The 22,493-nt window shown below is 39.0% G+C and overlaps 1 protein-coding gene across 4 annotated transcripts in view; it reads left to right on the top strand.

The window, feature by feature from the left end:
• The window catches only part of TMEM17 (transmembrane protein 17), a 40,249-nt gene continuing 17,756 nt past the window's right edge, over positions 1-22,493 (top strand). For 2 of the 4 annotated variants that reach the window (XM_078349238.1, XM_078349239.1), the window contains exons 1-3: positions 1-129; positions 3,693-3,796; positions 3,940-4,053. In XM_078349238.1, coding sequence (XP_078205364.1) covers positions 30-129; positions 3,693-3,796; positions 3,940-4,053 — 318 coding nt within the window. In that variant the 5' untranslated portion in view covers positions 1-29. Of the gene's footprint in view, positions 130-3,692; positions 3,797-3,939; positions 4,054-4,987; positions 6,256-18,212; positions 20,261-22,493 lie in introns of those variants that run through there. The other 2 variants (XM_054244918.2, XM_002757713.5) reach the window with 2 other exon arrangements.

Consider the following 22,493-nt stretch of genomic DNA (forward strand, 5'->3'; position numbering starts at 1 on the left):
AAGGGGGCGAGGGATAGTGAGGCCCAGACATGGACCTGCCGGATCCGGTACGCCAGCGGCTGGGAACCTTCAGCCGGGCCGTGTTCAGTGATTCCAATCGGACTGGGCCGGAGTACAATGAGGGTCCCGGTGAGTGGACTAGGCCCGGCGCACCGGGTGTGGCCCGCCAAGGGCTTAGCGTGGGTTTTGGAGCCTCCAGAATTTGCCCAGACCTAAAATGGCGACGTCGCCTTCAGCTAGCTCTCCGCAGTCTTAGTTAGCGCCTTGGAGGAGGGGCCGGGTCGAGCGGGGAGCTGAGGCGCGGGCCGCCTATGGGCGGATAACCCAGGGCCGGGCCTGGTCTGCGCGTGCCGCCGCAGCCCAGCCGGCTCTTTATGAGAGAGGCAGCTGAGGTGGGGCCAACCTCTGTGCTAGGCGAGGCCCATCATTGCTCCAGAGAAACCCCAAAAATAAAAAGATAAAAGCCGTTTGCTGCACAGGCTGGTCCCGCGCGCGCCATGAGGGCAAAAGCCCAAGTTGCTTTTTCTCGGCTTCGCCCGCCCGGGCTTTTCTGGGCAGGATGGCGGGGAGCAGCCCAAGCAATCCCACCACCCCCGTCCCAGGGAACACATTTGCCTTTTCTCTTTTCCTAGCAGAAAAGTATGTTCCTCCTCAAGGCCATTTGCTGGTAGAAGAAATTTTGAAACAACAACAACAACAACAAAATTTTTAATGAGTCCTTTCAAACCACCATTCACTCTCAACTGGCATGTGCCATACTGGCTGTCTGTTCAACAAAACTCACCTCTTCCCTGCCTTCTCCACCTCCCCTATATGTAACTCTTACCATAAGGTAACAAAATACCACGATGCTTCTGCATCCTTCAACCTGATGACAAGTGATAACGCAATTTCCTCCAAAACAGTTTCCTTCTCCTACATCATGATGGTAGACAACACACTGTCAACCAAACCCATGTGGTTTTCATCATTCAGCTCTGCTGGGAAATGGAAATCTTTTCCTCTGCTTGGTTTTAGCAAATTTTAAAAAGGGACAGAGAAAAGTAAAGTCAGTTCCTATAGCTGCATTTTGTCACCTTGATCACTTGCCTATTCCCCAAATGTAGGCCTTTGTCATTTAGGATATACAGAGAAAAACGGGAAAAAATTAAGTTTTGATGTTTCTGGTTCCAAGGATGAGGCTTAATGAGCACTAACATCTGATAATAGAAGGTAAAAACGGACGTTTTCTGAAAAGGGCCCGATAGTAAATATTTTAGACTTTGTAGGCCATATGGTCTCCACAGCAGCCATTGATAATAGTTATTGAATAGGCATGGCTGTGTTCCAATAAAACTTTATGGACCCTGAAATTTGTATTTTATATGGATTTCTCGTGTGAAAAAAATATTTCTTTTATTAACCATTTAAACATATGAAAAAACATTTTTATCTCATCAACTATACAAAAACAGGCATCTGGCCAGTAGTTTATCATCCCTGATTTATATTGTATGTTTTAATTTAAATTCCATTTACAGAACTCAACTTGAACTTTTGCAAACTTTAGTAAATTTATCTTATGCTTTTAAGTTTCATTTACATATTAACTTGATTTTCATTTCCATGATTATAACTTTGATCTGCTGAAATAGGGACATAGCATAACCTTTAAGATATTAACACACAATACTTCTAACATAAAAACCATTCTTCGCAAAATTTGACTACAGTTTCTTCTCAAAGGTACTGAAATGTTCAGCTTGCCCAATTTATTATTCTTTCCCACATTTTCTTCTTTGTGGATCTGATTCTTTGTGCTGTAATAACAAGTTCCTATCATTACCATGTCCACAGCATTGTGCTGTTGCTATGAAAAAGATCCTAGGCTGGTGAGTTGTCTTCAAATTTAAGGTTTTTTTTTTTTGGGTTTTTTTTTGAGATGGAGTCATGCTCTGTCGCCCAGGCTGGGGTGCGGTGGCCAGATATCGGCTCATTGTAACCTCCGCCTCCCGCGCTCAAGCAATTCTCCCACCTCAGCCTCTCGGGTAGCTGGGACTACAGGTGTGTGCCACCATGCACAGCTAATTTTTGTATTTTTACAAAATTACCCCCATAGAGACAGGGTTTCCCCATGTTGGTCAGCATGGTCTCATCTCTTGACTTCACGATCTTCCCGCCTCAGCCTCCCAAAGTGCTGGGATTATAGGCATGAGCCACCATGCCTGGCCAAATTTAACAGATTTTTAAGAGTTCACTCCTTTACCAGTGGTAATTTAATAAACGGATGTAAGCAAAAGTAGGTCATAATAATCAGGCATATTCTTGGAGCTAAAGGAAACTTTTGCTTTGAGAGACCATGATTATTTCTTATATTTTAAATGACCGATAAAAACACTCAGCTATGGAGACAAGGGAAAAATACTGTTTTAAAGAAATTTATTTTAGAGCCTTTAAAATGTTACGTGTAGAGCAACTGATTTCAGTATATGTATCTGCTCTTAAGAATTTAGTTAAACTTAGGATGTATTGTATAGGGCTCAATTTTAAAAATCAAATTCTTAATTTAAGACCCTTCTCTTACATAAAAGCAAAAAGTGTTATGGAATAAACCTTAGGTAAATGGAACTCATGTATCACAAATGGTTATACTAGTAATGTCCTTATGACAGTATGCTTTCATTAATTCATTCTTTCTGCTTATGTTGCTTATGTGTATTTGATATTCACTGTGTGTAAAGCAAGATGCTAGATTCTGAGGTTCCCAGATTAGGGTAATACATGGTCTGTGCTTGCAGTGAGCCCGTAGATAAGTAGAAGAGAAGAAGGAAAGGGGACTAATATTTGTCATGTGCCTACTAAGTGTGCCAGGCACAGTGCTAGGATGAAATAATGTATATTGGCTCTAATTCTCACAAGCAGCCTGTGAGGAAGCTTTAATTTCACTCTTTTACAGATGAATAAATAGAAGCTCAAAGAGGTTAAGTAATTTATATCAAATCTGACAGCCAGGGTCACAGAAGTTTGGAGAGCTCAAGTTTGCTTGAACTCTGAAGCCTATGATCTGTTCAGTATACCAGACTGTTTTTTGGGGAGGGGAGTGTGGTTCTTTGCTAGCACTTCTTATACAGTTCAGAGTGATAAATACCTCCTAAAGGGAAAAAGAGATTTCTGCTGGGGTGGAGGAACTGATGAAGGAAGTATTGATGACAAGACGACATTGAATTGGACTTTAAAGAATGGCTAAGATTACGGTATGCTGAAAAGAGGGATGTCTAATTATAATCTTGGTAATCTGTTTTTGTATAAGATTAGTTTATATGTGAGAGATTCTTTTTTTTATTTTATGCATTAATTTTATATGCTCTTTACATAGAATTCTACAAAGGAGGCAATGATACTTATCTGTTGAATAGGATTTATATTGCTATTCCACATTAAATCTATACCAGTAGTATATGCAAAAAAGTCAGAAGACTGTAATGGTAAAATGGTAAAATAATTGAGAAACATGAAATATACCCCCAAATAGCCAATATTTGATCTAAATGGTATTAGGATGAATACTCCTTTTACTGTCAATGATTACAAATAGGCTTAAAATTTGGAGTTTTACTGAGCCAATATTATAGTTATTAACTCTAGGGAACGGGATGTATATATAGGGCATAGACTGGGATTCATAATTTGTTCCTTTTCTATCCCTTCTATAGAAAATGAAATGGTCTCCAGTTTGGCATTGCAGATGTCACTTTATTTTAATACCTACTATTTCCCACTGTGGTGGGTGAGCAGCATTATGATGCTTCACGTGAAGGTAAATCTAAGCTTTAATACTTTTGCCGCCCTGACGTTGTTAGAGTGTCAATAAAATTAAAATTCTTAATAATTTTTTTCTATCTCAGATTAATGTTACTGTATGTGAAATTTTACAAACATGTTTTAGCTTTTTTTTTTTAGTACTCAATCTTGCCTGATTACTACAAATTCATTGTGATCACTGTTATCATCCTAATAACCTTAATTGAAGCCATCCGGTTGTATCTGGGCTACATGGGTAACCTACAGGAGAAGGTAAGCTCTTTTTTCCTCTCAGTGATAGATACAAATGAAATCAGTTTTCATAACAAGTAAAAGGCAGTGAGGTGTGGCAGAAAGAGCACAGGCCTGAATTTAAGGGCTGACTCCAGCTTTACCACTTCTGTTACTGTGGTCTGTTTGCTTAATCTCTTGAGCCATGGTTTCCTCATATATAAAATGGGGAAAATAATATTTACTTCACAGGTTGGTTATGATTAAGTGAAATGATTTATATGAAGTATATGAATGTAGTAAATACTTAAAATTGATATTTTCCCTCATCAGTCTCGAAAATACATGGTCACTTAAACATGTGTATTTGGATCCTGAATAAGAAAATGGGGGAAAATTATAAATTCATTTCCTATTCCAGGTCCATGTTTTCTGCATCATCATGCTGCCTAAGTATTTATGGTTACCAGAGTATAGGGGTAATGCCTAAAGATTCCTGTGGTTTTCTAGGCCCTTCATAATAAGGCCCCACCAGCCTGTCTTACTATAGGTTTTGCTGTTTTCTCACCCAGCCATCCATTCCAGGCTGATGTATTGATCCCCAGTCATGCTAGTTTAACATGTTTGCTTACTTACCTTTTTGCCTCTTCTTCCTTCTCCATAACTTTAAAAGCCTACATTCCTGAGGTCTTTCACCTACCCTAATCTCTATCTTATTTCTTGTAGCATTTAGTCTGTACTTCTAAATATTGCACTTAATTGTTTACTAAAGTGCAGTATTCTAGGATTGTTTTATATAAATTAGTTTTCTCATCTAGATTGTAAGTTCTCTGAGGAAAAGGACCATGTCATCCTTCTTTGGAATTACACACAGAGCCCATCATGTAGGTTCACAGTAGTGATATGTATTTGTTTATCTATATAAACAAACCTGTATTTTACTGATTTTTATTACTCTTGATGTGTGTCATTACAGGTTCCTGAGTTGGCTGGCTTTTGGCTTTTGAGCCTTCTATTGCAGTTGCCTTTAATTCTTTTCTTGCTCTTTAATGAAGGCCTAACAAATCTGCCCTTGGAAAAAGCAATACATATCATCTTCACTCTCTTCCTTGCTTTCCAAGTTGTTGTAGCATTTCTTACCTTGAGGAACATGGTCAATCAGTTGGCAGTTCGTTTTCACCTCCAAGACTTTGACCGGCTCTCTGCAAACAGAGGAGACATGAGAAGGATGAGGTCATGTATAGAAGAGATCTGACCCAGTGTTGTTGAGTGAAAATCTGACAGATCATTCTAGAAGACTGTAAGAGCTAGAAAATATCAGTGATCTAACAATGAGAAAAGGGACAAAGCAAGTGTTTTGAATTATATACGCTCTCACTCTGAAATTCTAAGGTTGAGGACAATGATGAAACTTTGTACAGTATATGAAACAGTGTATTAATCCTAAAACCTAGATGTTGTCCACCTGATGCCAAATTTCTTAATTTTTTGGATGTTGTTGTCTTTTTCAGGAGTATAGAAATCCACGTGTTGGTGGTTGTCATTTGTCAGCCTTCCTGTAATATTTCTGGTTAAAATCTGTAACTAGAGATGTGTACATTTCTTTAAAACTTGTTGGTTGGCCGGGTGCCATGGCTCACACCTGTAATCTCAACACTTTGAGAGGCCAAGACAGGCAGATCACAAGGTCAGGAGTTCAAGACCACGCTGGCTAACACGGTAAAACCTTATCTCTACTAAAAATATAAAACTTAGCCGGCAGCGGTGGCACATGCCTGTAGTCCCAGCTACTAGGGAGGCTGAGGCAGAAGAACCTTTTCAACCTGGCAGGCAGAGGTTGCAGTGAGCCAAGACTGTGCAACAGCACTCTTGCCTGGGCAACAGAGTGAGACTCCATCCAAAAAAAGCAAAAACAAAAACAAGCTTGTTGGTTATCCATGTCTTGGCTGCACATCTGACCATGTTTCTTGACATGGAAATGCCAGCCAGTGTTCCTATGTATTTGACTATATTTATAAACCAAGAGACCAAATTTTTATGTCTGCTAGGGTTAAATTCTAACCCTAATATTCGCTGTCATACTGAGATTAAGAAGAAAACAGGTAGATTGCCATGGTATTTAGGAAATATTTTTGTCATAAAATTATAACTTTCATAAGACCATATTCAGTATTTGTAATGGTGGTATACAAAACACTTTTATAATAAATTATTAAATATTTAAGTTAAAGTATCAGCAACAAATCATCCTTGTCTTGTGCAATTCTTTTGGGGCTATAGATCTGTTTTTTGTTTTTTTTTGTTTTTGTTTTTTTTAATTACTGAGTTGCAAGGGAAGGAAGAAAAGCAAATCCTAGAGAGCTTTCTATGTAGTGGACACTGTAGTGGGCACTTTAACTTAGTGCTTGTGATTTCATCTACTAGGTTACTGTTCACCAAAGAACCACTTCATACCCATTAAATTCACATGAGGCTTGATTTGGAAACCAGAGCACCTCTTAATACATATGAGAGCTAAGATGGCCAAAGGGACTATACTCATGATCCAAAATGAGCTTGCTCCCTTGCTAATTGGAGAAATCTATTTTAGGAGATTGGGTTAAGAACAAAGTTGCTTGGGTGTGTCTGAACATTAGATTTAAGTGACTGTTGGATTGTCTTAAAGGATATGATATTTCATTACAGGTTTTCTTTTTTTCTATAGGGAAATGGGCCTTTATAAGTAATGTATTTTACTGAGGGACAGTTGTAGCTACATTAAAAACTGCTCTTTTCAATTTTCTTTTTTAATAATTCGTGCTTATCTTAGGATTTCCAGGTTTTGCTTTATTCATTCTTGTTTTGCTGAACTTCAAAAAATGTCTTCACTTCCCACTCATTCTTGATTTTTCCTGACAGAACTATGCTAATTTTATTATTTCTGCTCTTTGGGATTATATATAAAGTTCAGCCAAATATTTCTCCCTCCATGCAGTGGCTGATTAATCTTTTTCATACCAAAGTAGTCACTGGTTATACTCGTAATAATTTGGAATTTAAAATAGAATTCTGTTTGAATAGTTTTCTAAAACATGTATGTTTGCATTTGTTTCCCAGATGGGACTAGATAGATGATTCTATAAGAGAATATAAAATAAAATTAAATCTACAAAGCAGATAAATTAGGGCATGATGGAGACTTTTCTATTTCAAGATTGTTTCCAGAGTTTTATTTTAAATAGCAGAACTTCTGGCACATTTAAACTTTAAGATTAAGAGATTAATAACAAAATGTCAATCATAATCATAAAAAATTTTTTTAATTAAAAAATTTGAGAAAATTGATTTATCAAAATTTTCAAGTAATTTTGCTGTAATAAACATATTACTTAAAATGCAGATATAGTAACAGTGGCGGGGGAAGATAGAAAATTGAGACCATGACCAAGTCATTTGTTTGTTTTTCATGTGAACAATAAAACCATGACTTTTTGTATTAGGCTGAATGAATATTTTCCATTGGAATATACCTAGTTCCCTATATAAGTATATGAAAATCAGGGTAGAGTTGATATTTACATGTCAGCACATTTGGGGGTTAGGCAGTCTTTATTTTAATTTTATTTGAATCTGTTTATCCATCCTTAATTTATATTATATCCTCTCTAAGGATTTACAACACTGTTCTGAAATTTTTTAATTAAAATGTTGGACTTCACAAATGTTTTGTCCTTCACATATTTTTTCTTCCAGAGGCTTTTTCTCATCAGAGACAAGATAGGCATAAATTTCTGTAAATCAAAATTATTTTCTTTTTTTTATTTATTTTCTTTTTGAAACAGAGTTTTGCCCAGGCTGGCGTGCAGTGGTGCAATCTCAGCTCACTACAACCTCTGCCTCCCAGGTTCAAGTGATTCTCCTGCCTCAGGCTCCCGAGTAGCTAGGATTACAGGCACCTGCCACCACGCCTGGCTAATTTTTTTTTTATTTTTAATAGAGACAGGGTTTCACTCTGTTGGCCAGGCTGATTTTGAATTCCTGACCTCAAGTGATCTGCCCGCCTCAGCCTCCCAAAGTGCTGGGATTACATATAGGCATGAGCCACCACACCAGACCTAAATCAAAATTATTTTAAAACATCAAAACTTATTAATTTAACATATACTTGAATGACTAGTATATGTAAAGAATAGTCAAAGGTATATAGACAAGACATGCTCCTGGTTCTCAGGGATATGATGTGGGAGATAAAACATTTGTACAATCTTAAGACAAAGTAAAAAAGCGTAACTGTATCAGGAAAGTGCATTGAATGAGTTTCTACCTACTAAGTACCTGACAAGTAACAGGCCCTTGGCTTCCAGTACATCTTCCATCTGTGTTCCTAGCACTTAGTATCCCAGGATTAAGCACATTAGCCCTACATCAACAACATTTAGCATTCACCGTGCTCCACATTGTCTGAGGGGAGTAGATGGCATTCAGGTTAAATGAATACACACTCAATCCCACTTGCCTGTGCAAACAAGAAGTTCACTCTCTGGTAGAAAAGGCAGATAAGCTATAAGTGATAGCACAGTGTGATGGGGCCCTGTAGGATAACAGAGAAGAGACATCGAAATGACGAAATCTGGAAAGCCTTCCCAAAGAAAGTGACACTTGAGATTTGAAGAATGAGTGGGTATTAAATTCAGTGTTAAGAAACAAAAATTAGTGACTGTGAGTTCTGTTTCAACGACTACAACTAGTTTGTTGAGCCTAGTGGAAAGTGTGCATGAGAAGAAATGGTGCAGAATAAGGCACAGAAGCTTGGAAGGTGCTAGCAAGCCTGTCTACAGCTTTGAATATATTCTGACTCCCTGAATAGTTTAAACAGTGGAGTATCACAAACAGAATTAGATTTCAGAAAGACCTCTTTGAAGACAATGTGAAAAATGGATTGAAAGGGTTGGACAAGAGGCAGAGATACCAAGAGGAATGTGATTATGTAACTTAGGAGTGAACAAACTGGCCTGGATAAAGTCAGTGGCAATAAAATAAACTTGAATAGAACCTACTATAATGTTTTAAAGATAATTTCGTATTTTAAAACAGATATAAGGAGAGTGTTTTTCTAATTTGTCTTTTCAGAGATTACCTATAATGGTTAACAAAATGATATATTCACTGCCTTTCTTATCTCTCCCACACTCACAGGTTTTTTTTTTATTATTATTATTGTTTTTCAGAGACAGGGTCTTGCTCTGTCACCCAGGCTGGAGTGCAGTGGCACAATCATAGCTCACTGCAGCCTCCAACTCCTGGGCCCAAGTGATCTCACCTCAGCCATCCAAGTAACTAGGACTACAGGCACATGCCACCATGCCCGGCTAATTAAAAAAAAATTTGTAGAGCTGAGGTTTCACTATGTTGCCTAGGCTGGTCTTGAACTCCTGGCTTCAAGCGATCCTCCTGCCTCAGCCTCCGAAAGTGCTGGGATTACAGGGGTGAACTACCACACCCAGCTATTAGATTAGTATTAGACTTAAGTAGAGCTCTATCTGAAATAATCTAAGTTTTATTTGACATAACCTACTTAATGATTCTTTACTTGAATTACATTTACAGTTTTTAAAAACTCAAAAGGAACAGAATCATGAGATTCTGAGAGTAAAGAAAAATCGTCTGTAATTCTACCACCTTAAATAACAACTGTTAGCAAATGTCATCTTTCTTTGACATTTTTACTTTGCAAATAGTTTTTTAAAAGAAACAATTGTGATCATAGGCACTTATAATTGTGCACCCTGCTTTTCTGAAAACCTTAGAAGTATTTTCCTATGTTTCTACATAGTTACAAAATCATCATCTTAAATGATTGTGTGTTATTTCATCAAGTAGATGGGCCATAATTTATTTAACTTCTCTCTTATCATTAGATATTTCTGTTTTTCCTTTTTCTTTATATATAACATTGTAATGAACATCTCATGCATAAAGCTTTTTCCATGTCTTAGATGATTCCTTTTAATTAATAAGCCAGATTTTTGGAAGTGAAATTGCTGGATCATAGAGTATGAACGTTTTTAAGGCCAAAATACCAAATTATATTTACTTTCTACCATTCACCACATACAATTCTAAAAATAGTGCAGTGAAAATTCTGACAAGGACAGATTTGTGGACTTTAGTTACCCATTTGTCTTTGTATTTCTGAGTAGCTACTACAGGAACACTGAGTGTGAGAAAGGAAAAAAAAATCTGAAAGCTATGAAAGGAGAACTGCAAAGAATTTAAAAAAAAAAAGATTTTTGAATTAAGGGAAAACTGATAAGGGACGGGAAAAGGATTAGGCAAGCTGGTCGCAGTCAGCAACAGACAGTGAGATGTGACACAATAAAAACTGGGTCATTGAGTTGGGACAGCCCTAGGACACAAAAAGACTGAAATGAAGTAAAGCTCTGGATTACTTTGTTCTTGAATATTGAATTTTTTCAGAAGCATGGAGCATGAAATATTATAGTGATAAGCCAAGATTGGAAACATAGCCAAGAAAAAGAGGTCTTTAAGGGATTGTTTAAAATGTGCTGGAGGAATAATTTGGTTGGGTCTTAAACGGCTCAAAAAGTAAATTGACATAAAGCTTTTGCATAGCAAAATAGGCATGGAGGCGAAAACAAAGCGGCAAACAGAAGAGTTTACCATGTAAATTGTTTAGCATGTAATATGTTAGATTGTGGTCATAGAAAAGATTTATCAGAAGACTTAACTGCTGAATTTTGTAAGTGTAATTAACACTAACTTGTTATGGATATATATCTTTATTCTAGTTTTAAGAGACTATTAATTTGGGGGTTTTAAATCAAAAAAACAAAACTAAATAGTTACAAGGCCATTCTAAGAATCTTTCTAAAAAATCTCTTTTCCCCAGTGTTTAAGCACTTAAACATATTCAGTCCCTAGAAAAATGTGTTTAAATATAAGTTTAACCACAACATTTAAATGTATTCTGACAGATTTACATTTTTCTGAAAGTGAGGCTAGGCATCAGTGTGTAATCATCTTAACCAAAGTCAAGAAAGGCTGGAACTCCTGAAAACAAGATACAAATCACAGGATAGCATAGAACATATATTCTATGTCTAAAAGCCAAAGACATTTGGAAATTTATCTTATCAACATGCTTTATCTATACATATTCCACAGCTAAACATCCTTGTCTGAAAAGAGCTTTTTAATCTAGTAATGTGTACAATCACAATATATATATATTGTTCCACAGCCCTAAGTGTTTAGCACTTAGCTACATTAAAAATGTAGACTTTTAAAAACAATAATCAACGAAGGATGGCTTTGGCTTTAATTTTTCAGAACTCTAATAGCATTATATTTGGCTGGTAGAAAAGTGGTATTATTGATTTATTTTTAAAGGTTTTTAGTTCCTGATCTTGAGTTATTTATATTCTAATTCAAAACACATTAGAGACACTGCTCAATATTAGAGCATAAAAGAGAAGAATATTTGATATTAAAGTTATATGCACATTTAAAAATTATTTTTAAATGCTTGATTCATTAATACCTAGAAATACTAAAATGACCATTAGAGAAAGTAGAAGTTTTAGGACTTTGCTTCAATAGTTTTCCTAAGAAGAATGAGAGCTTATTAAGAATCAAAATTTTTGCTATCCTAAAAATTATTACTCCCTGTGGTCAATAAGGCCTTGCTAAAGAAGGCTGAAGATTTAACTGGTTGTTCAGTACTTTACAAAGCAGAGCAGCAAAAGACACGCTCTGTAGTTTTAGTACGCCATGTTTTTTTGTTCTGAAAAGTAAACAATTTAGTTAGCTACAATATGTCATCCACTATGCTTTGACACTCCAGGATGAAAAAGATAAATAAGATTAAGACCTTGCCCTTCCAGCCGTCTAGCAGAGGAGACAAATTTAAGGTAACCACAATTCCTTATGATAATATTGTATTACTGCTACGTAAAAGATGAAAGTAGGTGATGAATCCTGCCTAGAAGGTAGGATAGGCTTTCAACAGATGGAACAGCATGGGCAAAGGTATAAACATTTGAAAATATAAGGCCTGAACAGAACCAAAAATAGTTGTGTGTCATTAAAATATAAGGTATGTAGAAGAGAAGGAGTTGAGATGAGCTGAAAAGTTGGCATCAGGAAGTTATCAGTCTTTTAAATAATAGATTATTATAAAGAGTTTGAACTTTATGCTGTGGGCGATGAATGGTTTATCTATATTTAAACAGCATTATAAGTCATTGTTGCCACATTTGAAAATCATAGCGGAGAGGGAGAGCTAATTTGATAGATGATACAGTCACATTTCAAAAGAATCTCCTAACAGGCTAAAATGCTAGACCCAAATACACTTCACACACACACACACACACACACACACACACAGCCTCCTCCAATACGTACTTTTCAAAAAGTCAGTTCACTAGTACATAATTTCTGTGCTATTTTTCAAGGAAAAACATCTGGGTGGTCTTAGGAGATGATAAGCATATGTTAATAGAAATATAATGACCAGATCACAGAGGGTAGCAATCTTACTGTACTTTTTCATGTTGTGGTAGTAATGTCTCCTCAACTTTACCATAGCAGCCCTATGATTATATTTATCAAGAAATCTGAAACCAAATCTAATCATGATGCTACTCTCCTGAAAATTTGTCAAGGCTCTCATTTCCAGGCTGGGCTTGGTGGCTCATGCCTCTAATCTTAGCACTTTGCAAGGCCAGGGCAGGAGGACTGCTTGAGCCCAGAAGTTTGAGACCAGTCTGGGCAACACAGTGACACCCTGTCTCTACAAAAAGTAGAAAAAATAGCTAGGCAAGGTGTGTGCCTATAGTCCCAGCCACTCAGGAGGCTGAGATGGAAGGATTGCTTGAGCCTGGTGGTTGATACTGCAGTGAGTTGTGATCATTCGAGTCTGGGCAAGAGTAAGAGCCTGTATCAAAAAGAAAACAAACAAACAAAAAAGGACTCATTTCCTGCAGAATAACACCCAAACTCCCTAGCCTGGCAATACAAGACCTCCTTCCACCTGCCTGACCTCATCTTGCTATTCCCCACTCCTTCAAGCTACAGTTCTTCCAGTGCACAATTCTGGGTTTTGCCTGTAGACTTTTCCTTCAAACTGCTCTGTCTGCCGTAAGTAATATTATCCATGTGGTGAAACTCCATTTATTTTTTAATACCTGGCTCAACTATCATATCTTCTATGGAAATCTGAATAGTTGTTTCTCCTATAGTCACCACTGAGCATCTTGAGGACAGGGACCACTCTTATTCATGGTATCACCAGTGCATATGACAGTGCTTATGCACGTAGTAATGTTGACTGAATTTGCACAGGTGAAGGAGTAAGCAAGCTGTTAGAACTCAGAGCTCCTGCCTACTGTTCGTAATACACAGTAGTTTTTTTCATAAACTTTCTACAAAATAGAAGTGCCACATTTACTCATATTTGAATCTTTGTGGCATGAAAAAGAATCCTAATCTTAAAACCAATAACCACTTTTATATTAAGATACATCTTCAAATTTTGCTGGATCCTTAAAATTTATGCAAGTAACAGCCACCATTTAATTAAATGCCTGCTATGTGCCAGGTGGTATCCTGGGACTTTATCAATATCCCATTCAATTCTCATGACAACTCTGTAAGGCAGATCTTATTCCCATTTTACAGAATCTAAAACTCCAAAAAGTTAAGGAACTTGCTCAGGGTCATACAGCAAGTAACCAGAAGACAAGATTTAGACCTAACCTTGTCTGGCTCCAAAGATCATGCTTTTTTACTCTGCAGTGCTCCTTCTCTCTAAATACATGCTCTAAAGATGCATTTAGGTTGATTTAGACCTGTTCAATCTAGAAGGCAAAGCAGAAATACTGCTCAGCCTTGGACCCTCAGACTTCAGGGGCCAAGGAAAGTGTCAAAAAAAGGTCCAAAGCTACTCTCATTGTTTTTTTGTTTGTTTTTGAGATGTAGTCTCACTCTGTCACCAGGCTGGAGTGCAATGGCACAATCTCGGCTCACTGCAACCTCCACCTCCCAGGTTCAGGTGATTCTCCTGCCTCACCCTCCTGAGTAGCTGGGACTACAAACGAGTGCCACCACGCCCAGCTAATGTTTATATTTTTAGTAGAGATGGGGTTTCACCGTGTTGGCCAGGATGGTCTCTATCCTTTGACCTCATGATATGCCTGCCTTGGCCTCCCAAAGTGCTGGGATTACAGGTGTGAGCCACCACACTCGCCCCCCCCCCATCGTTTTTTAAAAATCTATGTTTACCTATGGAAAGGGCCAGCAAGCAAACTAAAAAGTCTGAGGGTTTCTTTGCCTTTGGTTGGAATTTCACTAACTCAGAGCATTATCTTCAGTCATTTCATGTTGATCAAAGCTGACTGGCAGTTAAAGAGATGTATATTTGATAAATTTTTTTTAATGGGAAAACCCTTTGGTAGATTAATTTGAAAGATTGCCATTTGCTGAAGTAGGTCCTTGTGAAATGCTAAGTGCTTTTATGTGCTATCTTATTTACTACTCTAAGGTATTATAATACTTGTATATTATATTAACATTATAATACCGTTTCCCATTTTTAAAATAAGAAAAATGGAATATTCTAATAAGTTAACCAAGATCATCTAGCTGGTAATTGGCAGAACTGGGACTCAAACTGAGGCATGTCTAATTCCAAAGCTTTCTTACACAGCTCAGTTCTACAAATTAATTGAGGGTTTTTGTGTGTGTGTGTTTTTTTTAAATAGAGACAGGGTCTTGCTGTGTTGCCCAGGCTGGAGGGCAGAGTGATCCCACTGCTGATCAGCATGGGAGTTTTTGACATGCTCCATTTCCAACCTGGTGGTCTCCCACTCTAGAAGGTCACCATATTGATGCCAAACTTAGTGTGGACACCTGATTGGCATAGTGCACTATAGCCCAGAACTCCTGGGCTCAAGCGATCCTCCTGCCTCAGCTTCCCAAGTGTCTGGGACTGCAGGCACACTCCAGCATGCCCAGCTAATTGAGGTTCTATTGCATGGCAGGCACAGGGGATTCTATGATGAGTAAGATACTGTTCCTGCACTCAAGAGGCTTTTATGTTTGTTTGTCTGTTTGTCTGTTTTTTTGAGATGGAGTCTCGCTCTCTTGCCCAGGTTGGAGTGCAGTGCCACCATCTCAGCTCACTGCAACCTCTGCCTCCGGGGTTCAAGCAATTCTCCTACCTCAGCCTCCCGAGTAGCTGGGATTATAGGCACACACCAGCGGCTAATATTTTTGCATTTTTAGTAGAGACAGTGTCTCACCTATGTTGGCCAGGCTGGTCTCAAACTCCTCAGATGATCCATTTGCCTTGGCCTCCCAAAGTGCTGGGATTACAGGCACGAGCCACCATGCCATTTGAGTCTCTGCTTGCTCTATACCAGTTAAGGTACCCACATACTTTTTTGTTTCTCTGTTTATTAAAATTAAAAAATAAGAAAACCATTGCCACAACTTCATAACTGCTTGACTCCTTTACAGCCCTCTGAATCTATGATCCAAAGTGTTTTAAAATTGTAAGCTTTAAAATATGAGAAATTACTAAGTCTTCCTCAGTGTTTATACTTCAATATTTATAATAAGACTTTAAAATCTATCAGACTTGTTGCTCATGCCTATAATCCCAGCACTTTGGGAGGCCAAAGTGAAAGGATCTCCTGAGTTCAGTAGTTAGAGACCAGCCTAGGCAACATAGTGAGACACTGTGTCTACAAAAAATAAAAATATTAGCCAGTCATGGTGGCACATGCCAGTAGTTTCAGCTCTTCTGGAGGTTTAGGTGGGAGATTTCTTGAGTCTGGGTGGTTGAGGCTCCAGTGAGCCATGATTGTGCCACTGCATTCCAGCCTGGGTAACAAAAATGAGATTCTGCCAAAAAAAAAACACACACAGACACACACACATCAGACTTTAATTTTCTGAAATCAGTTTTTGATCCCACAGAAATAATAAGGAACTCACTGATTACTTTTCTTTCTTTTGACACAGAGTCTCACTGGACTACAGTGGCACAATCTTGGCTCACTGTGACCTCTGTCTCCCATGTTCAAGTAATTCTTGTGCCTCAGCCTCCTGAGTAGCTGAGATTACAGGCAAATGCTACCGCACCCAGCTATTTTTTTATATTTTTACTAGAGACAGGATTTCACTATGTTGGCTAGGTTGGTCTTTTTTTTAGGAAGGGAGGAAAGGAGGAAGGGAGGAAGGAAGGGGAGGAAGGGAGGGAGAGAAGGGAAGGAAGGAAATCAAGCAATGAGAAAGACATTGCCGAACTGGATCTAGAGGTCTACAAGTTGATTTTTTCTTTTTTTGAAAGAAGGAAAGAAAAAAAAAAAGGAGTGAAGGAGAAGAAGAAAGAGGAAGAAAAAGAGGGAGAGAGAACAGAAATGTTGCTTTATTCTAAAAAAAAAATGGGTATGAATAATAGCCAATCAATGTTTCATTTAAACCTACGAGTAGGTGTGATGTGGTATTGACAAGAATGTATATTTTGTGTATTTAAAGTGGAGAGCTCTATAAATATTTATTGAGTTTTCTTGTTCCGGATCTGAGTTTGAGTCCTGGATATCCTTATTAATTTTCTGTCTCATTGAGTCTAAGTCTCTATGTATCTGGGTGTTAGGATCATTAGCTCTTGTTGTTGCATTGATCCTTTTACCACTGTATCTTTGTTGCTTTAAAATCTATTTTATCAGATACGAGAATTGCAACTCCTGCTTTTTATTTATTTATTTATTTTTGCTCTCCATTTGGTTGGTAAATCTTTTTCCATCCCTTTTTTTTTAGTCTTTGTGTATCCTTGCATGTGAAATGGGTCTGGATTTTGGCTGTATCTTTTGATAGGGGGATTTAGTCGATTTAAAATTAGGATTACTGCCATTTGATGTTAACTGGCTGTTTTATCCATTCGTTGATGTAAATTCTTCTTTATGTTGATGCTCTTTACTTTTCGGTATATTTTTAGAAAGGCTAATACTGGTTGTTTCTTTCTGTGTGTAATGCTTCTTTCTGAAGCTCTTGTAACGCAGGCCTGGTGGTAATAAAATCTCTGAGTTCTTGCTTGTTCATAAAAGATTGTATTTTTCCTTCAGTTGTGAAGCTTAGTTTGGCTGGATATGAAATTCTGGGCTGAAAGTTCTGTTCTTTAAGGATGTTGAATATTGGCCCCCACTCTCTTCTGGCTTGTAGAGCTTCTGCTGAGAGATCTGCTGTAAGTCTGATAGGCTTCCCTTTGTGGGTAACCTGACCTTTCTCTCTGGCTGCCCTTAGTATTTTCTCCTTCATTTCAACCCTGGTGAATTTAACGATTATGTGCCTTGGGGTTGCTCTTCTTGAGGAATATCTTTGTGGCGTTCTCTGTATTACCTGGGGTTGAATATTGTCCTGCTTTGCTAGTTTAGGAAAATTTTCCTGAATAATATCCTGAAGAATATTTTCCAGCTTGGATTCATTCTCTCCATTGCATTCAGGTACACCTATCAAACGTAAATTTGGTCTTTTCACATAGTCCCACATTTCTTGGAGACTTTGCTCATTCCTTTTTATCCTTTTTTCTCGAATCTTGTCTTCTCGTTTTATTTCATTAAGTTGGACTTCGACCTCTGATATCCTTTCTTCTGCTTGAACAATTTGAGTGTTTAAACTTGTGCATACTTCTCGGAGTTCCTGCATTGTATTCTTCAGTTCCATTAATTCACTTATATTCCTCTCTAAGTTGTCTATTCTCATTAGGATTTCGTCAAACCTTTTTTCAAAGTTCTTAGTTTCTTTACATTGGGCTACAACATGTTCTTTTAACTCACAGAAGTTTCTTATCCATCTTCTGAAGCCTGCTTCTGTTAATGGGATGCACTCGTTCTCCATCAAGTCTTGTTCCCTTGTTGATGAGGAACTGTGATCCTCTTTGGAGGGAGAGGCTTTCTGATTTTGAGTATTCTCAGCCTTTTTACACTGGTTTCTTCCCGTCATTGTAAATTTATCCACCTGTCATCTTTGTAATTACCAACTTTCAAATTAGGTCTCTGAGTGGATGTCCAAGCTGTTAATTCCCATGGCCAAAATATGAGCAACCCACTGCACCGGCCAAAACAGCGGCGTTAAAACTGATGGTGCTTTTCTGCCCGGGAATCTCCAGTCTGGCTTCCTTCTTGAATCCGTAATAGGTGACTCTGCCTTCCCGGAGCTCCAAACCTCGGTCAGAAGGGGAACCAGTCCCGTTTACTCTGCACCTAGAGCTGCCGTGCCGAGGTGCTGGCACAACCGCTGCGCCAGCCACAAGAGTCGCAGTGGCGACCAGTGTGGCTCCTCCAAACCTCTGTCAGAAGGGGATCCAGTCCCATTTACTCTGCACCGAAAGCTGCTGCGCCGAGGTGCCGGCAAAACCGCTGTGCCAGCCACAAGAGTCGCGCTGGTGACCCGTAGAGCTCCTCCACTGGGAATCTTCTGCTCCGTGAGCGACCAAAATTTGTCTGAAAGTGTGGCGTCCTCTTGTTCTCTGAGGTTTCACTGGGAGCTGCAATCCCGAGATGTTAGCAATCGGCCATCTTGGATCGTTCCGCTAGGTTGGTCTTAAACTCCTGGCCTCAAGTGATCCACCCACCTTGGCCTCCCAAAGTACACAGGCCTGAGCCACCATGCCCAGCTGACTGATTCCTGATTTAATATATGTAAAGACTGTGGATCTCAAATGTACAGGCTTGCCTAATAACATTTTGACGCAAGGTTTTTGTTTTATTTTTGACTTGATATTTAAAATTTTTTTAATAGAGCTTAAAGTGGGCCACAAGTACACTCCTTATCTCACAAAAATTTAGTAATACCTAAGGCTTGCCAAATTTCTTCAGAAAACTTCAGTCTGCTAGGTCATGAAAACAGCTCCCTATGTCATAAAAACACCTCCCAAGCCCCCAGTAAGCTTTTGCCTTTGTTGCATAAAATGGAATGAACCAAATATTTCTTCCTTTTGCAAGCAAGCCCAAATAAGCATATGGATTGAAGAGTGAAAAAGACACAACAAAGATACAAGAATAACTAAGCTCCTCACTAAAATGCTCACTCCAGTCACAGTCTACAGGCAGTCATGAGTCAACATGTGATCCTCACCAAAGACAAAAACAATTTGCTCACAGCAAACCCAGCTGCAGCTAATAACATGAGCAATACGAAGAGCAGCTCTGAATGCACACATGCCAATAAAGAGATTTTTATGATTTCAGTAGAGAAACTCCACCTTCGACTCCATTCAGGGCCAAGAGCAGTCAGACAAATGGAAAAATGTGCTGGAAACAGTGTTAGGACTCTCCAACGAAAACATTCCTTCCCTTGTCATTTTAACTATTTGAGACAGCAATTCTTTGGAGTTAGAAGATGAAGAGTCAAAGGCATTACTCATCCTTGGGGAAAACCCGCCCTAGGAATGTTTTATTATAATTGCTTTCTGAGATGCTGGGTCATTCCAGGGTACATTTACCATTTTCAAACCTCGGGGATATATGTTATGTGTGCTGCTAACCTTGAGTCACCTGGCAAGGGTGTCCATGGAAGTCACCTTTGTTTTCAAGTTAAATTCTTGGCTTAAAAGTCTACATCCCTGTATTATTGACTAAAAGTCAATCAAGCACCCCATTAGGGTGTTCCTGTGTGTGTGTGTGTGTGTGTCTTGTTTTATTGTTTTAAAATCTGACTCCTGAGCAGAGAAGTTGTGCTAAGGTTGGAGGAGTCTTTAATTCCACTCCAAAATAAAAAAGAATAAAACAGGAAGTGTTAGCAAACAGCAGCTCAGTGTAAACCTTTTAAATCCACCCCCTTCTAGGTTGGAGATTTTTGTTTCTTTATTCCTTTATTTCTGTAGATTCAGGATCCAAGTCCTGAGCTTCCTAGTCAAGCTGCAGAGGGAATTAAGCTTATTGGGAGAACCACACAGTCCGGCCATGTATGCTTGAATGGCAGTCATAACGGCTGTTAAAATTTCTCTTTACTAGTTGCTTTTAGGATTGTCCTAAGTATCATAGGTTCTCTAAGTTTTTTTTTTTTTTTTTTCTCAAAACTCATCCTATATTTTAAAACGAGTTTGTCCATATATTGCCTGCTTGTTACAAATTGTCATTCCTCCTTCATAGAAAATTCAGCAATGTCAATATCAGGGCCATGGTTTTTATTCTCCATTCAGCATCCTTCTATGACATTCATTTTAATAAATTAAGTAATTTTGCATTTGGGTCATACCTATCTACAGTAGTTATCTGTGTTAAAACTGTGATATTGATCATTTTCTCTTTTTTTGAGACAGAGTTTCGCTCGTTACCCAGGCTGGAGTGCAATGGTGCGATCTCGGCTCACCGCAACCTCCGCCTCCTGGGTTCAGGCAATTCTCCTGCTTCAGCCTCCTGAGTAGCTGGGATTACAGGCACACACCACCATGCCCAGCTAATTTTTGTATTTTTAATAGAGACGGTGTTTCACCTTGTTGACCAGGATGGTCTCGATCTCTTGACCTTGTGATCCACCCGCCTCGGCCTCCCAAAGTGCTGGGATTACAGGCTTGAGCCACTGCACCTGGCCGGATATTGATCATTTTCAAAGCCACCCAGGAAGGCAAAAACAGGGACTCACCAACTCGAGGAGAAAAGGACATGGTCAGATCAAGTTTGTGTGAACATAAAATCTGAATCCAGGTCTGACAGCTAGTCATACAAGTCCATACTTTCCCCACATCCCTCCTCTTTGACAGGCATTGTCATCTAGAGCAATAACCACAATAAAACCCTAAACACCATGGCCCATAGCTTAACTACGTTCCACCCTCTATTTCAAAGTAAACTTGGGCTGGGCATGGTGGCTCACACCTGTAATCCTAGCACTTTGGGAGGCTGAGACGGGCGGATCACCTCAGGTCAGGAGTTCGAGACCAGCCTGACCAACATGGTGAAACCCCAGTCTCTACTAAAAATACAAAAATGAGCTAGGCATGGTGGCATGCACCTGTAATCCCAGCTACTCAGAGGCTAAGGCAGGAGAATTGCTCAAACCCAGGAGGTGAAGGTTGCAGTGAGCTGAGATCACACCACTGTACTTCAGCCTAGGCAACAGAGCAAGACTCCATCTTAAACAAACAAACAAAAAACAAACAAAGTAAACTTGGGGTTGGACCCATGCAAGTTTTATTTTTTTTAATTTTTTGACTCATATTTTAGCTTTCTTATTCATTAAAGGGGATAATCCCACCTAGTCACCTGTTTCACAGGCATTTTTATGGTCAAATGAGGTCTTTAAAAGGGCTTTGAAGAAAGTGAGGGCTTCTTATCATGGTGGGCAGAATAATGATCCCCCAGCGATGTCCACATCCTAATCCTTAGAAACTATGAAATGTTAGGTTACATGCAAAAGGGAATCCAGTTTGCAGATGGAACTGAGCTTGCCACTTAGCTGGCTTTAAAATGAGGAGAATATCTTGGATTATCCAGTGCAATCACAAGAGAACTGAAATGAGGAAGAGGGAGGCAGAAGAGTGAATGTCAGAGTGATGTGATGTGACCAGCCATGACTGGCTTTGAAGGAACAGGCCATGAAACAAGGTATGTGGTGGCAAAAGGTAAGAAAATGGATTCTCCTTCAGCCTCCGGAAAGGTGCACAGCCTTGCTGACACCTTGATTTTAGATCAGTGAGATCCATTTTGTTCTTCTGACCTCCAGGACCATAAGATAATAAATTTGCATGGTTTTAAGCCAGTAAGTTTGTGATAATTTGTTACATAGCCACTGGAAACTAACACAATTATTAAGATGATTGAACTTCCATCCAGAAACAAGTTCTAGATGGATTCTGAGAGCTAAGTGAAATACAGTGAGCAGTTCCCTACCCCACACCCCTGCCTTCATCCCCATTGTCTGCCTTGTAGATCAGCAAAGCACATCCAACAAGAGAAAGATAGCAGGTCCGGCAGAAGCATGGCCGCCAACCCGAGTGGTGTAGCTGTGACTAGAGCTGCCCCTGGGATACCTGAGTAAAGGCCCATGCTAGAAATGACAGGAAGCTCATATCTGTCCCATATGTTCAATCGGAACACCCCCACTGTTACTGAAGTAGGCAGATGATCCTCGCATCCTGCCCCTTCTACTGGAACAGCATCCACTTTGTCTCATTTGGTTCCCTTCTACTCTTTTCAGTCTCCTCCAAATTCATTTCCCTGTTAGCAAGAATTGGAGCTGGCCAGGAGTCTACCAAATCCCCTGGGGCCAAGTCCCCAGGAACACCTCTGTGAGTCAGGTTCCAGATTCACAAACAGGGAAGAGTAACTGAGAAACGTCATTCTTATTCTGTTCTTGCTGGAAGATCATTCATACTTCACATACATCTCATCAGAGGGCCTCTAGGAACAGAGGCAGAGCAAATGCCAGATTTTAAAATTGTTTTCCTCTGGCTGTGCATTAGCTTTCTATTTCAG

The sequence above is a fragment of the Callithrix jacchus genome, chromosome 14, assembly GCF_049354715.1.
Source record: "Callithrix jacchus isolate 240 chromosome 14, calJac240_pri, whole genome shotgun sequence".
Lineage (NCBI taxonomy): Eukaryota > Metazoa > Chordata > Mammalia > Primates > Cebidae > Callithrix > Callithrix jacchus.